Source organism: Pongo abelii, chromosome 13, assembly GCF_028885655.2.
Source record: "Pongo abelii isolate AG06213 chromosome 13, NHGRI_mPonAbe1-v2.0_pri, whole genome shotgun sequence".
Classification (NCBI taxonomy): domain Eukaryota; kingdom Metazoa; phylum Chordata; class Mammalia; order Primates; family Hominidae; genus Pongo; species Pongo abelii.
The window spans coordinates 83,770,085-83,783,990 of NC_071998.2; the positions used below are offsets into that span (position 1 = coordinate 83,770,085).

The following is a 13,906-nucleotide window of genomic DNA, read 5'->3' on the forward strand; positions in this document are numbered from 1 at the left end:
CCCTGCCAGCCCTGCGCTCCCTCTTCTCCCACGTCCCGCTTTTCCAGTGTCAGCCAGCAGGGAGGCCCCATCCTCCCTTCCCTATGTGTACCTGGGCTGAAATTTGAGGCGCATTGGGACAGGGATGGTGCTTCCCTCAGGCCCATTTAGGGAGGGGACTGACTCCCAGGCTGGCACAGGTCCTCAGCTCTGCCTTGGCTGCCTGAGAGCGAGAAGGATCATTCCTGAAGGTAAAGGTAAGAGACTGTCTGTGCTGTGTGGGAGGCTGGTCTAGGGATGGAGCACTTAACAGGTCCTCCCAGTCTGTCAGGCCTGGGCAGCACTGTCCTGTCTCAGGACTCAGAAAGTCCAGTCCTGCGATGGGACAGTGCTGCCCAGGGTGGGTGGCCGGGGCCTGACAGCAGTCCCCCAGGGAGTGACCACATCACCCAGGTGGGGTCCAGGGAGCCTGGCCTGAGACCTGCCCAGTGCATTGAGGGTGTACCTGGAGCCCACTCCACCTGATACCCCCACAGCCCTTGCAGGGTCTGACCTCCCGGCAGGGTCATTCACTCATCTGGAGCAGGGGAGTTCATCGCCCTCAGCAGCCTCCATGAAGGCCGCCCCACCAGCCCCCCAACCCCCACCTACACATGCACAGAGCTGGAAGGCTGTCCCCACCACTACTCCAGAGTGAGAGAAAGGGAGAGGCAGTGGGATGGGGATTCTCTGCTTTGCATGTTGGTTGAGCTAAGAGAGCCCATCTCCATCCCAGCCTTTGTCAGGGAGAGAAGGGGCTTCCCGGGAGCAGACATTATCTATTCTCCACCAGGATATCCAGAGTCAAGACTTCTCCTACTTCTGAACTCAGGGTCCAGCACTGCCCCACCCAAACTTCCACTATTTTGTGACACATGAAGCTACTGGGCTGTGGCACTTCCTGGAGCCTGCATGGAGATTTCAGCCCTGTGACATCTCTGCAAACCTTCTCCCTACAGCTGCATAAAGTTTGAGGTGGACAGTAAGTAGTGGAAAGATGGGTTGAACCTTATTTCAGAGTGGGATCTTCATAGGTTTTTCTCATCTTGTTTTTAGAATTTTTTGTTGTTTGTGTAAAGATGGTATTACAGAAACATAAGGTTCAGTGAAGGAACTCAGGATGAAGATGGGCTTACAGCACCACTGTCAGCATCCCTCCATGTCCTGTTGCTTCTAGAAACCAAACCCACACCAAGCACAGCACAAATAAAAGCCATCACCCTCTTATGAATAAAAAACCATATATATTGTGGAATATTAAGTTTTCTGTGTGTACTAACACGAGAGAAAATACTTTTTCTCTACATAGAGTGAATTTTTTCTTGGTGACTTGTTTTTCTCTAGGGAAGGCTAAAAAGGAATTTGTGACTGACCAAATTAGATACCTGCCTGAAAAAGACAGTGCCTTGGGCAGTGGTGATGGTGGCTGGAGGCACCGGGTGTCTTCAGCCGGTGCTGAGGGGGACTGACTGAGGATACAGCTTTCTTGAGGAGCAAGAGTTGGGGATTTCACAGGCCCTGTTGCACCGGATATTTTTCAAGGGCTGCTGATCTCTGATTTGCCTGTCTCTGTTGGGACAACTCTGGTTCTTGAGAGTGGCTTGTTGACTGCTGGCTGCATAGCTCAGCATTCTGCTGGGTTCTGAGTAGAACGGGTGACTGTGCTTGCAGGGAAACCCACAGACTGGGGCTTGAAACTGCTGTTGGTGCTGATTTACCTTCGAGGCATGGCGCGCATGGCAAAGTGACATTTTCTCCTCCAGTATCTGTCCAACTGCTGTCATGAGCCTCTGAGCTTCAGCACTGCTGCCGTACATGCATGATCTGTTTTTTACTGTTTTTTGGCTCTCGGCAGTGACTGGTGCTGGCTTCTTTTCTTTCTTTGAAAAAATCCTCTGAAAAAATTGCTTGATGTTTTCTCCAAAGTGGCTTATTGAAGGAGGCTGTTTCTTTGATGGCAGTATCTGGACGCCTTCATTCTGACGGGTGTCTTCTGTCTTCCTGCCTGGGGTAAGTTGAGGAGTCCTCAATCCTTGAAACATTTCTTCATGTTTTTCTAAGTTGGGCTTCCTAGAGTTCTCCTTCTTGTGAGTAGGGGGAAACAATGCACTTTGGCTCTTGCATGAGCCTTGACAGTTTGGGTTTCTGGGCTCCTTGTGCCCCACATTGCTCCTTCTGGCTGACATGAGGTCACGTAGCTCCTGGGAAGCCCGCATGTTCCCAGTAGCCATGCTCTGGAGATGGCCCTGGGGCACTTGAGAAGCCAAATTCTTTGAAGCATGGGGCAGAACAGATGCTTGCCCATCTGGAAGGAGCACAACAGCAGCAGAAACTTGAGGCTGGGTCTCTGACTTCATGGCCATTCCAGGCTCAAATTCACTAACAACCTCCTCCATAAGACGCAGCTTTCTTGGGTCTTGGGAGACAGACATTCTAGGGAGTAGAGAGCTTTTGCTGGCGCCTGGAGCCTCGAAACCATGCACATCCTCATTTGTGGCTTGGAGGTTTGCCATCATACAGGTTCCCAAGGGGACTGTGGGTTGTGGCACTGCCTCCCTGGTCTCTCCAGCCCTTGAAGATTGGGCTCCTAAGCTCCTGCTCTGCTGGGTGCTGCCTGTGAGGCTGTATGTGAGGGGCTTAGATGGCCACCTGCCCTCCTGTCCAGCTGTAGGAGCCTTCAAGGACCCATGATCATTCCAAGATGGGATCCCTCGCAGGGCCCTCTGGAACTGCTTACACGCAGGTGAGGAGGCCTGAAGACTCTCTGGCATGTGAACAGATGATTTGGTCAGCACCTGCTTTCTCAGACTTGCCATTGGTGGCTCTCTAAGGAACGTGGCCACCTCAACTTTTGAGCCAGCCCCAGATTCACAGGTGTCTGAGGAGGAATCAGTAAGCTGTATAAGGGACAAGGATGAAACCTTTTCCAGTTTAAAGCAATGAATGGGCTTGAGGACTCTGAGGGGTAGACCCCACCTGTGTTTGGCCCAAAACCTCACAATATGGGCTCCCAGCACCTGCTGAGTACACGGCTCAAGGAAGGAAAGCACCTGGGCTGTGTTCACACAGGCTTTCCCACTTTTCGGTGCTGCTAGATTGCTGGTTTTCACGTGGGTGTTGGACACGGGAAAAGCCTGGTTGACAGCAAGCCAGGATCGACGCACACGCACGGGGATCAAGCCCTCTTTGGTCTGGCCCAACTTCCTGCCCATGTGGGCTTTCAGGATGTTTTCTATATGATTCCTCTCTGCGCGTCTTAATAAATCACTTCCTGAGTCACTCCTCAAGGGCTTCCTCAAGTTCCTTTCCGACTCCTCAGAGGTCACCCCCAGAACCTTCCCTGGGAAGCTTTCCATGCCCCTGGATAGATTTTGTGGGGTCTCACCCAGAATTTGCCCCAGATGTGGGCACGGGTCCCTCTCTAGCTGGAACTTCACCGTCTGTGCCTCCTTGCTGCTTTCACCTGTGGACGTGGAGGACTGACAGGGCCTGGGTTTGCCCTTGGCCTGACTTGTCCCTGGTGATTCATCCTGAAGCTGCATCAGATTCAGAGACTCTTGGATCCTTCCACGTTGCCCTATGTGTTGCTCCAGTTGTCTCCGGAGTTCAGGACTGACTGGAAAGTTCTCAGGCAGAATGCATGTCAGTCTTTCCTGGGGAAGGTTAGGAGTGGAGACACTAAAGACGTCCTGAGATTTTTGAACCCTAGAGGGTAAAGCCAACCCGCCTTCTAGTTGTTTCCTCAACAAAGGCCATTCAGGGTGCTGAGTTTCCGGTAGGGAGAGAGCTTGCACTTTATTCTGCGGTGCAGGGCAAGCTACTCCAGTGTTCTTGATCGGGGATGGAAAAGCAGGAGATAGGACTGGAAAAGAGGATTGAAAATGGACCTGAGCCTTGGTCTGAGCCATAGGTGTGGGCCAGAATTCGGGTTTGGATGAAATAAAGGGTTGGGACTCATGTCCCAGGTGGGATAGGGGCTGGGCCTGGAAAAGCAGTGGGGACATTGTAGTCTCCCTTTGGCGGGAAAGATGATCTTGCTGGACTGATGAGTTGAAGACGCACCAGGTTCTGGTAGTCTCCTGCCACCAGGAGAAGGCAGAAACTTGACTGTTTGAGCCGCCAAGGCCTGAGATGGCTGGGACCGAAGCCGCCAAATCCTCACGTGGAGACAAGCTTTGAGGGACGGTGCCCAGTGGAAGTGCCACTGAGTCATAGCTAGATGGAGTTATCAGAGTGGAGTCCCGTAGGGGAGGAGCAGTGAAGCCTTTTGGAGGAGGCGGAGAGCAGGCCAGAGGATCAGGGGTGTGTGGTGGGTGAGGGAAAAGTGCAGGTGGCTCGGGTGAGGGGCGTTCTAGGAGAAGGGAAGGTTCTGGTGGTGGCTGGGAGGCACTTAGGGAGGAGACTGAGGTGGTCATTGGGCCTGGTGGTGGGGTGGAGGCCAGATCCTGAGGATGCTTGGTTCGAGGATCCGGGGAAGCTAATGGGTAGAGAATGGGAGCAGCGTCTTCCATAGACTCATGAGAGGACCGGGAGGCTCCATCAAGTGTTCTTTTGCCCACCTCACCTGGGGGGTCTGGACCGGAGAGCTGACCAAAGTCACCTTTGTCAAGGTGTGGCCCCAGGAGGCTGCAGGAGACAGGAGGCAAAAGCTGCAGCCAGGAGCAGGTGGGTTCGGAGGGCACAGTGGGTGCTCGGGCCACAGCCCCTCCACCACCCCACACCCTGACCGCCCAATTCTCCTGCTACTCCTTGCCCCAGGGTTTTACTCCCATCCTCTGTCCCCCTGGTCTCCCCATCCCAGGTCAGCTCCAGGCTGCCTATGGCCCTGGGGTCGCATCCTAGCCCTGGTAGGAAGGACGCAGGGAAGGGGAAGTGCCTCACCTCTGCAGTTGTGAAAGCAGGTCCAAAGTCTCCTCCAGGCCTCTTGGGCACTCTCTACAAGCTGGAAATCAGACCTGGTTAGGGCAGTGAGGGAGGGGCCTGGGATCTCACAGGAGGCTGAGTGTATGTTTCTTCAGGGAAGACCATGGGGAATTAGACCCTGGAACCCACCCATCTGTGTCCAAAGCCACATGGCCCCTACGGTAATAGCAAGGCATAGAGAACAGGGCTTTGTCATTCACAAAGGGCTTCCACACATGGACCCTCCACCCCCACAGTCCTCACAACTGCCCTGTGGGGAGAAAGGACTGGGGTAGTCTCAAAGAGGAATCAGGCTTAGCAGAGTTGAACAGCTGTTCCCAGGGAGCGGGAGGCCCCTCACCCCCCTCCACATCCAGGCAGGCATTGGTCTCCCCAGGACACACACACTGTCCCCTGCTGGGTAACACTCAGTCCTTGGCCCACCATGGCTTCATTCCGGCATGGAATCTGAGAAGGACCCGGGGGTTCTGATTTCCTTCCTAGAAGCCCCCACCTCAGGTTTCTTCAACTGACTTCTTCAGAGTCAGTTCCCTCCCGGACAGATGAGATCAAATTAACTCTAGTGTGCCCTGGCAGAGCCTTACCTCTCAGACTGTGGTTTTTCATCCTGCCTCTGGGTCTCCCCCTCCGCCCTACTGGACACTGGGAGACACGATGACGTGGGGAGACAAGATGATGAGGGGAGACAAGATGACGCTGGGAGACAAGAAACGGCGAGGAGCTAGGACCGGCTCTCCCTCTTCGTCCCCCAGTCCAGCCACAGCACACTGCACTCACGAACCGCATGGCTCTCTCTGTCTTGCCCAAGGAGCTCTGTGTGCTTCCTCCCACTCATGTTTAAATGGATGATAAACTGCTTTTCTTCTTAGAAAAACAGGAAGAGGGGGCTGGGCGCGGTGGCTCACGCCTATAATCTGAGCACTTTGGGAGGCCAAGGCAGGTGGATCACCTGAGGTCAGGAGTTTGAGACCAGTCTGGCCATGGTGAAACCCCACCTCTACTAAAAATACAAAAATTAGCCAGGCGTGGTGGCGGGCGCCTGTAATCCCCAGCTACTCAGGACACTAAGGAGAATAGCTTGAACTCTGGAAGCAAAGGTGGCAGTGAGCCCATATCGCTCCATTTCACTGCAGCCTGCACAACAGAGCGAGACTCCGTCTCAAAAAATAAAACAAATAAAAATAACACACAAACACACACACACACACACACACACACACACAGATTTTCAATATGAGGTCCACCATGGATGCCATCAGTCCCTGTTTCTCTGCTCCAGGAACACCCAGGCTCAGGCCTGCAGGCACAACTGAGCTGTCAGGTGGGATTCTGCTTGCCAGGAGACCAGAGGAGACGCCGGGCCCCGGTAGGAGGAGGCCCTCGGGGTCCCAGCACAGGCCCCATATCACCCCACACAGAGGAGGCTGGGCCCTGAGCCACCTGCCCCAGGAAGGGGCTGATGAGCCAGGGCTCAGGGCCTGGCCTCGGAGAGAGACCTCCCTTGTCTCATGACCAGAGACCTCCCCTGTCTCATGACCAGAGACCTCCCCCGTCTCATGACCAGAGACCTCCCCCGTCTCATGACCGGTCCTGGCTGCTGAGCCCATGGGTTTGATTTTGCCTTCATGCCTCCTGCTCTCCCCCACAGATGGACTGAGAGCTTGGGATGGAAATCCCTGTACACGATCTACCCCGACCAACCCCTGGCTGCCCTGCCTCTCCCTGGAAGGATGATGTTCTGGTCTCTCCTGAGACTTCCCATCGCAGAAGTCTCTCCACTGGATTTGGAAAAGTGGAACTAATAATAGAAAGAAAGGAGAGAATCAAGCTCTGTGGGTCCGGGACTGAGGGCTCCTTACCTTTCTCTTCCCAGATGATGGTGAGGGTGGGTCGTCACAACGGAGGTAAGATAAGTAGGGGAGTAATAGGAAGAAGAACGCCAGGGCAAACACCAAGGTGAGGAAGATATCCAACGCCCATGGTGTGGAGCTGGGGGCATTTAGCGATGAGGCACTAAGTAATTTTAGAGGAAAGGGAAGATTCTCCATGTGAATAGGTGCATTGCTTTCAAGCAACTGAGCTCTGGGCATCCCCATGGAGACTAGGGACTGGGGCCCAGGCCTGCATCACAGAGCTGGGGCCTTCACATCACAAAGGGCCCCTTTGTTGGGGAGGGGCAGTAGGAAGGGGAGGCTGAAGCACAGCCCCTCCCCACCCCCCAAGCCGGGGATCCCTCCACCCTCCCACCTTCCAGATCCCTCCTTCCCACTAAGTTTTGTCAGTGATAGAACTCAGCCAGTTTTCTATTCTTTCTCCCTGGAACACAGATATTACCTGGTTCCTTCTATCTGTTGGAGTCAGTGGCTTGAGGTTACCTATTTTATAGCCTTTGAAAATCTGAAGTTGACTCTGAAATTTTGGCTATGTACCAGGGATTTTTATTTTCAGAATTTCCTTCGTCCTCAACTCCAGCTTTCCCACACAATGTTTTTGTCTTATATCAATCCAGGGACAAAAATGTAAATTTCTTTTACTCTTATTTAGTTTTGCAAATTTTGAATAGTAAGTTTTAAAAAATTATTTCTATCTCACTTTCCTTTTTTTTTAATTTTTTTATTTTTTTGAGATGGAGTCTCTCTCTGTCGCCCAGGCTGGAGTGCAGTGGCATGATCTTGGCTCACTGCAAGCTCCACCTCCTGGGTTCAAGCCATTCTCCTGCTTCAGCCTCCTGAGTAGCTGGGACTACAGGTGTCCACCGCCACCACGCCCGGCTAATTTCTTTTTGTATTTTTAGTAGAGACGAGCTTTCACAGTGTTAGCCAGGATGGTCTGGATCTCCTGACCTCGTGATCCGCCTGCCTCACCCTCCCAAAGTGCTGGGATTACAGGTGTGAGCCACTGTGCCAGGCCTTCTATCTCACTTCTTTGAATCAAAGGGACCTACCCACATACAATTAAGATTTTTATTTAAATTTTATTTATGTACTTATGTATTTATTTTAAGTTCCAGAGTACATGTGCAGGACATGCAGTTTTCCCTTTTTTTTTTTTTTTTTTTGAAACGGAGTCTCATTCTGTTGCCAGGCTGGAGTGGAGTGGTGCGATCTCGGCTCGCTGCAACCTCTGCCTTCTGGGTTCAAGAAATTCTCCTCCCTCAGCCTCCCGAGTAGCTGGGACTACAGGCATGCGCCACCACGCCCAGCTACTTTTTGTATTTTTAGTTGAGACGGGGTTTCACCATGTTGGTCAGGATGGTCTCGATCTCTTGACCTCATGATCCACCCGCCTTCCCGCCTTGGCCTCCCAAAGTGCTAGGATTACAGGCTTGAGCCATGGTGCCCAGCCGGATTACAATATTTAATATTAAGATGGCAATACTTTCCAAAGCAATTTGCAGGTTCAATGCAATCCCTATTTAAATTCTAATGATGTTTTTTGCAGAAATCAAAAAATGTATCCTAACATTTATAAGGAGTATTAAGGAAGTCCAAATAGCCTGAACAATCTGGAATAAGAAGAATAAAGTTGGACTCATGCTTCCTGATTTCAAAACTTACTTTAAGGCTATAGCAATCAAAACAGCATGGTACACAGTGTGGCATAAAGACAGATATATATGTAATCCCAGCACTTTGGGAGGCCAAGGTGGGCAGATCACTTGAGGTCAGGAGTTTGAGACCAGCCTGGCCAACATGGTGAAACTCCATCTCTACTAAAAATACAAAAATTAGCTGGGCATGGTGACACGTGCCTCTAGCCTCAGCTACTCAGGAGGCTGAGGTAGAAGAATTGCTTGAACCCAGGAAGTGGAGGTTGCAGTGAGCCGAGATCATGCCACTGCATTCCAGCCTGGGTGACAGAGTGAGACTCTGTCTCAAAAAAAAAAAAGGAAGACAGATATCAGACATATAAATCAAAAGAACAGAATAGAGAGCCCAGAAATAAACCCTTGTACCTATGTTCAAATGATTTTCAACCAGGGTGCCAAGACCATTTGGAAGGACAATCTTTTCAACAAATGGTGTTGAGAAAGCTGGGTACAGTGTATCCATATACAAAGAGTGACATTGGGCCCTTATGTATACTATATACATAAATTAACTCAAACTGGATCAAAGGCCTAAACATAAGACTTAAAACTATAAAGGTCTTAGAAGAAAAAGTATAAAGGAAAAGTTTTTTGACTTCAGTTTGGCAATGATTATTGGATCAAAGGCACCAAAAGCACAGGCAATAAAAGAATATATAGATTTCATCAAAATAAAAATACTTTGTGCATCAAAGGACACTATCAATAGAGTGAAAAGGCAACTCATGGATTGCAACAAAATGTTTGCAGATCATACACACTGATACAAGATTAATATCGAGAATATATAAAGAACTGCCAAAACTTGACAACAAAAGATACAAACAAGATGATTCAAAAATGGGCAAAAGATTTGAATAGATATTTCTTCAAAGAACATACACAAATGCACAAGATGCTCCACATCACTAATCTTTAGGGAAATTTAATTCAAAACCACAATAAGATATCATTTCACATCCATTATAATGTATATTATCCGAAAAAAATAAGCAACAAGTGTTAATGAGGATGTGGAGAAATTGGAACACTTGTGCATTCTGGTGGGAATGTAAAATAGTGAAGCTGGTGTGAAAAACTATTTGGTAGTTCCCCAAAAATTTAAAAATCAAATTACCATATGATCCAGCAATTCCACTTCTAGATAGGTATATACCACCAAAGAATTGAAAGCAGGAACTCAAACTATTACTAGCACATCAATGTTTATAGCAGCATTTCACAATAACCAGAAGGTAGAAATAACCCAAACGTCCATCCACAGTGAATGGATTAACAAAAGGAGGTATATAAATACTAGGGAACATTACTCAGCCATAGAGAGGAATGAAGTTCTGATACATGCTACGATATCAATGAATCTTGAAGAAGTTGTGCCAAATGAAATAAGCCAGATACACAAAGAGAAATACCGTATAATTCTACTTATATGAGGTACCTAGAGTAGTCAAATTCTAGAGACAAAGCATAATGTTGGTTGCCAGGTTTGGGTATACAAGGAATGGGGAATTATTGCTTAATAGGTATGATTCAGTTGGAAACATGAAAAAATTCTGTTGGGAAGATGAAGAAAAAAATGTCTGGGATGCAGATGGTGGTGATGGTTTTACAACAATGTTAACATATTAGACTTAACAGCACTGAACTGCACACTTTAAAATGGCCAGAATAGTAAGTTTTGTTATGTATATTTTACTTCAGTAAGAAAGCCAGAATTATTAATGCCCCAAATAGGGAGATGAAGTAGAGGGTGCCTCGCACGTTAACCAAAATGATCTCTTTTAGACAAAGAGGATAAACATTTTCTTATGAGGGCTTTTTGTTTGTTTGTTTGTTTTTGTTAGGTGCAGCCTCTTTAAAATGTTTACAAAATGTTGAAGTTCATACAATGGGATAATTTTTTCAGTCAATTTTTTGTTTACATACCATGTTTGCAACTTCTTGCTTTAGGCCATCAAGAAAAATGTCCAAGGGGCACTGAAACTGTCAACATTGGGAGCTAATTTGGAATATTGTCTAAAGATGTTGTTTAGGGAGATAGTTTCTCATATTTTACATTAGCTTTAGCTAAATAATATTTTAAGGATGCAATATTCGAGTCCAAATTGTGCTTGAGGTCTCCTCATACCCATTAAATAGACTACTGAATGGTAGGAATATTTTGATATTGTTGTTTTAAGGTGCCTCTTAAATGAACAATCACTGCTCTCTTAGTTATAATTCACAGTTATTATACTGGAACCTTGCTGATGTGGTGGTAAGGCATTGTAGAGGGAAAGCAGTGTGTAATTTTATGATTACATATCCATTTTCTAGTGCGCCTGAGTCCCTGAGCTCTGACTTTCAGAAGAATTTCTTAGCCATTTTTTTTAACCCTTTATGTGAGACAGGAAGTCTAATGTGGGCTGAATTGTGTAATTGCCCTTCCCCTGGGTCTGTTAAGTATTTCCTTTTAAGGACAGGTCTTTCTTAAACAGAGCCCTATGTTCTAGTTGTATGTCAAATGGTAACTTTCCCTCTCTCCTTGTCAGGTGCACGAAGGAATTTATTTTCTGTTCACAATGAGCACCTGGTGGGGCTCCTGGAGGTAACACTCATGTAAGTGTGGGAGAATCCAGGCTCTTTACATATGGGAGTGGAACCAGATCTTTTAATGTGCTTATTTCTGTTGACCTAAAAGTAAGAGGCTGGGCTGGGCACTGTGGCTCACACCTGTAATACCAGCACTTTGGGAGGCCAAGGCAGGAGGATTGCTTGAGGCCAGGAATTCAAGACCAGCCTGGGCAACATAGTGAGACCTCCGTCGCTACAAAAACCAAAAATAATTAGCCAGGCGTGGTAGTGCATGCTGTAGTCCTAGCTAATTGGGAAACTGAGGTGAGAGGATCACTTGATCCCAGGAGTTTAAGGTTACAGTGAGCTTTGATTATACCACTGCACTCTAGTCTTCCAGCCTGAGCCACAGAGCAAGATCCTGTCTCTCCAACAACTACAACAACAACAATAAAGGAAAGTGAGGACAGCTGCCCAAAAGACTCAGACCCAAGAAACCCTGGATAGGAACTCTATATGGCCTTTATTAGAAACAGAAAAGGGAAACAAGGAGTGGGCTGATACAAAGCGATTTGTCAGGAATTCTCATTGGTTATAGAAATAACATTGGCTGGGCGTGGTGGCTCACACCTGTAATCCCAGCACTTTCGGAGGCCGAGGTGGCGGATCACGAGGTCAGGAGATCGAGACCATCCTAGCTAACATGGTGAAACCCCGTCTCTACTAAAAATACAAAAAATTAGCTGGGCGTGGTGGAGCTGGGCATGGTGGCGGCGCCTGTAGTCCCAGCTACTTGGGAGGCTGAGGCAGGAGAATGGCGTGAACCCGGGAGGCAGAGTTTGCAGTGAGCTAAGATTGTGCCACTGCACTCCAGCCTGGGAGACAGAGCGAGACTCTGTCTCAAAAAAAAAAAAAGGAAAGAAAAAGAAATAACATTAATTAGTGATTGGCTATAAATTGTTAAGCTCTAGGATGTGGGTTACCATGTCCAGTATGGCATTATTAAGTTAATTTATAGCTACTTGTGGCAATAGCAAGCAGTTTCAAGAGATGAATACATAGCTCAAAATGACTGCTGTCTCTTTTTGGTTTGGTTTTGCCTTGATGCCTCCTGCTCTCCCCCACAGATGGACTGAGAGCTTGGGATGGAAATCCCTGTACACGATCTACCTCTACCAACCCCTGGCTGCCCTGCCTCTCCCTGGAAGGATGATGTTCTGGTCTCTCCTGAGGCTTCCCATCGCAGAAGTCTCTCCACTGGATTTGGAAAAGTGGAACTAATAATAAAAAGAAAGGAGAGAATCAAGCTCTGTGGGTCCGGACTGAGGGCTCCTTACCTTTCTCTTCCCAGATGATGGTGAGGGTGGGTCGTCACAACGGAGGTAAGATAAGTAGGGGAGTAATAGGAAGAAGAACCCCAGGGCGAACACCAAGGTGAGGAAGATATCCAACGCCCATGGTGTGGAGCTGGGGGCATTTAGCGATGAGGCACTAAGTAATTTTAGAGGAAAGGGAAGATTCTCCATGTGAATAGGCGCATTGCTTTCAAGCAACTGAGCTCTGGGCATCCCCATGGAGACTAGGGACTGGGGCCCAGGCCTGCATCACAGAGCTGGGGCCTTCACATCACAAAGGGCTCCTTTGTTGGGGAGGGGCAGTGGGCGGGCAGGGGCAGTGGGAGGGGGAGGCTGAAGCACAGCCCCTCCCCACCCCCCAAGCCGGGGATCCCTCCACCCTCCCACCTTCCAGATCCCTCCTTCCCCCTAAGTTTTGTCAGTGATAGAATTCAGCCAATTTTCTATTCTTTCTCCCTGGAACACAGATATTACCTGGTTCCTTTTATCTGTTGGAGTCGGTGGCTTGAGGTTACCTATTTTATGGCCTTCGAAAATCTGAAGTTGACTCTGAAATTTTGGCTATGTACCAGGGATTTTTATTCTCAGAATCTCATTTGTCCTCAACTCCAGCTTTCCCACACAATGTTTTTGTCTTATATCAATCCAAGGACAAAATGTAAAGTTCTTTTACTCTTATTTAGTTTTGCAAATTTTGAATAGTAAGTTTTAAAAAATTATTTCTATCTCACTTTCCTTTTTTTATTTTTATTTATTTTTTTTTTTGAGATGGAGTCTCTCTCTGTTGCCCAGGCTGGAGTGCAGTGGCCTGATCTCGGCTCACTGCAAGCTCCACCTCCCCGGTTCAAGCCATTCTCTTGTCTCAGCCTCCTGAGTAGCTGGGACTACAGGCATCCGCCGCCACCACGCCCGGCTAATTTCTTTTTGTATTTTTAGTAGAGACGGGGTTTCCCCATGTTAGCCAGGATGGTCTTGATTTCCTGACCTCGTGATCCGCCCGCCTCGGCCTCCCAAAGTGCTGGGATTACAGGCGTGAGCCACTGCACCCAGCCTTCTATCTCACTTTCAATCAAAGGGACCTACCCACATACAATTAAGATTTTTTTAAAATTCTATTTATGTACTTATGTGTTTATTTTAAGTTCCGGGGTACATGTGCAGGACATGCAGTTTTCCTTTTTTTTTTTTTGAGACAGAGTCTCACTCTATCGCCCAGGCTGGAGTGCAGTGGCGCGCTCTTGGCTCACTGCAAGCTCTGCCTCCTGGGTTCACGCCATTCTCCTGCTTCAGCCTCCAGAGTAGCTGGGACTACAGGCGCCTGCCACCATGTCCGGCTAATTTTTTGTATTTTTAGTAGAGACGGGGTTTCACCGTGTTAGCCAGGATGGTCTGGATCTCCTGACCTCGTGATCCGCCCGCCTTGGCCTCCCAAAGTGCTGGGATTACAGGCATGAGCCACCGCGTGGGG

General features: G+C 48.6%; 1 protein-coding gene across 4 annotated transcripts; it reads right to left on the reverse strand.

The window, feature by feature from the left end:
- Window positions 1-1,242: 1,242 nt before the first annotated feature.
- Window positions 1,243-12,660, reverse strand: LOC100431661 (putative spermatogenesis-associated protein 31C2). Of its 4 annotated transcripts, none has more exons than XM_054520201.2 (5): window positions 12,421-12,658; window positions 5,526-5,637; window positions 4,900-4,960; window positions 4,583-4,644; window positions 1,243-3,880 (listed from the first exon to the last, which is right to left on the reverse strand). In XM_054520201.2, the coding sequence occupies exons 1-5, from the start codon at window positions 12,655-12,657 to the stop codon at window positions 1,464-1,466; spliced, it is 2,889 nt and encodes a 962-aa protein (XP_054376176.1). In that variant the 5' UTR covers window position 12,658; the 3' UTR covers window positions 1,243-1,463. The 4 variants fall into 4 exon arrangements, with proteins under 4 accessions (XP_054376176.1, XP_054376175.1, XP_024108366.3 ...); XM_054520200.2 differs by lacking the exon at window positions 12,421-12,658 and adding an exon at window positions 6,801-7,070; XM_024252598.3 differs by having other exon boundaries at window positions 1,243-4,644; window positions 12,421-12,660.
- Between the last annotated feature and the right edge of the window lie 1,246 nt (window positions 12,661-13,906).

Bases quoted from the DNA above. Each gene is read 5' to 3' on its own strand.
- LOC100431661 (XM_024252598.3), bottom strand. From the start codon at position 12,657: ATGGGGATGCCCAGAGCTCAGTTGCTTGAAAGCAATGCGCCTATTCAC. The intron at 5,638-12,420 runs GTAAGGAGCCCT...CTTGTCTCCCAG, and splicing joins CATCATCTGGGAAGAGAAAG to CGTCATCTTGTCTCCCCTCA. The intron at 4,961-5,525 runs GTAAGGCTCTGC...TCTGATTTCCAG, and splicing joins GAAAAACCACAGTCTGAGAG to CTTGTAGAGAGTGCCCAAGA.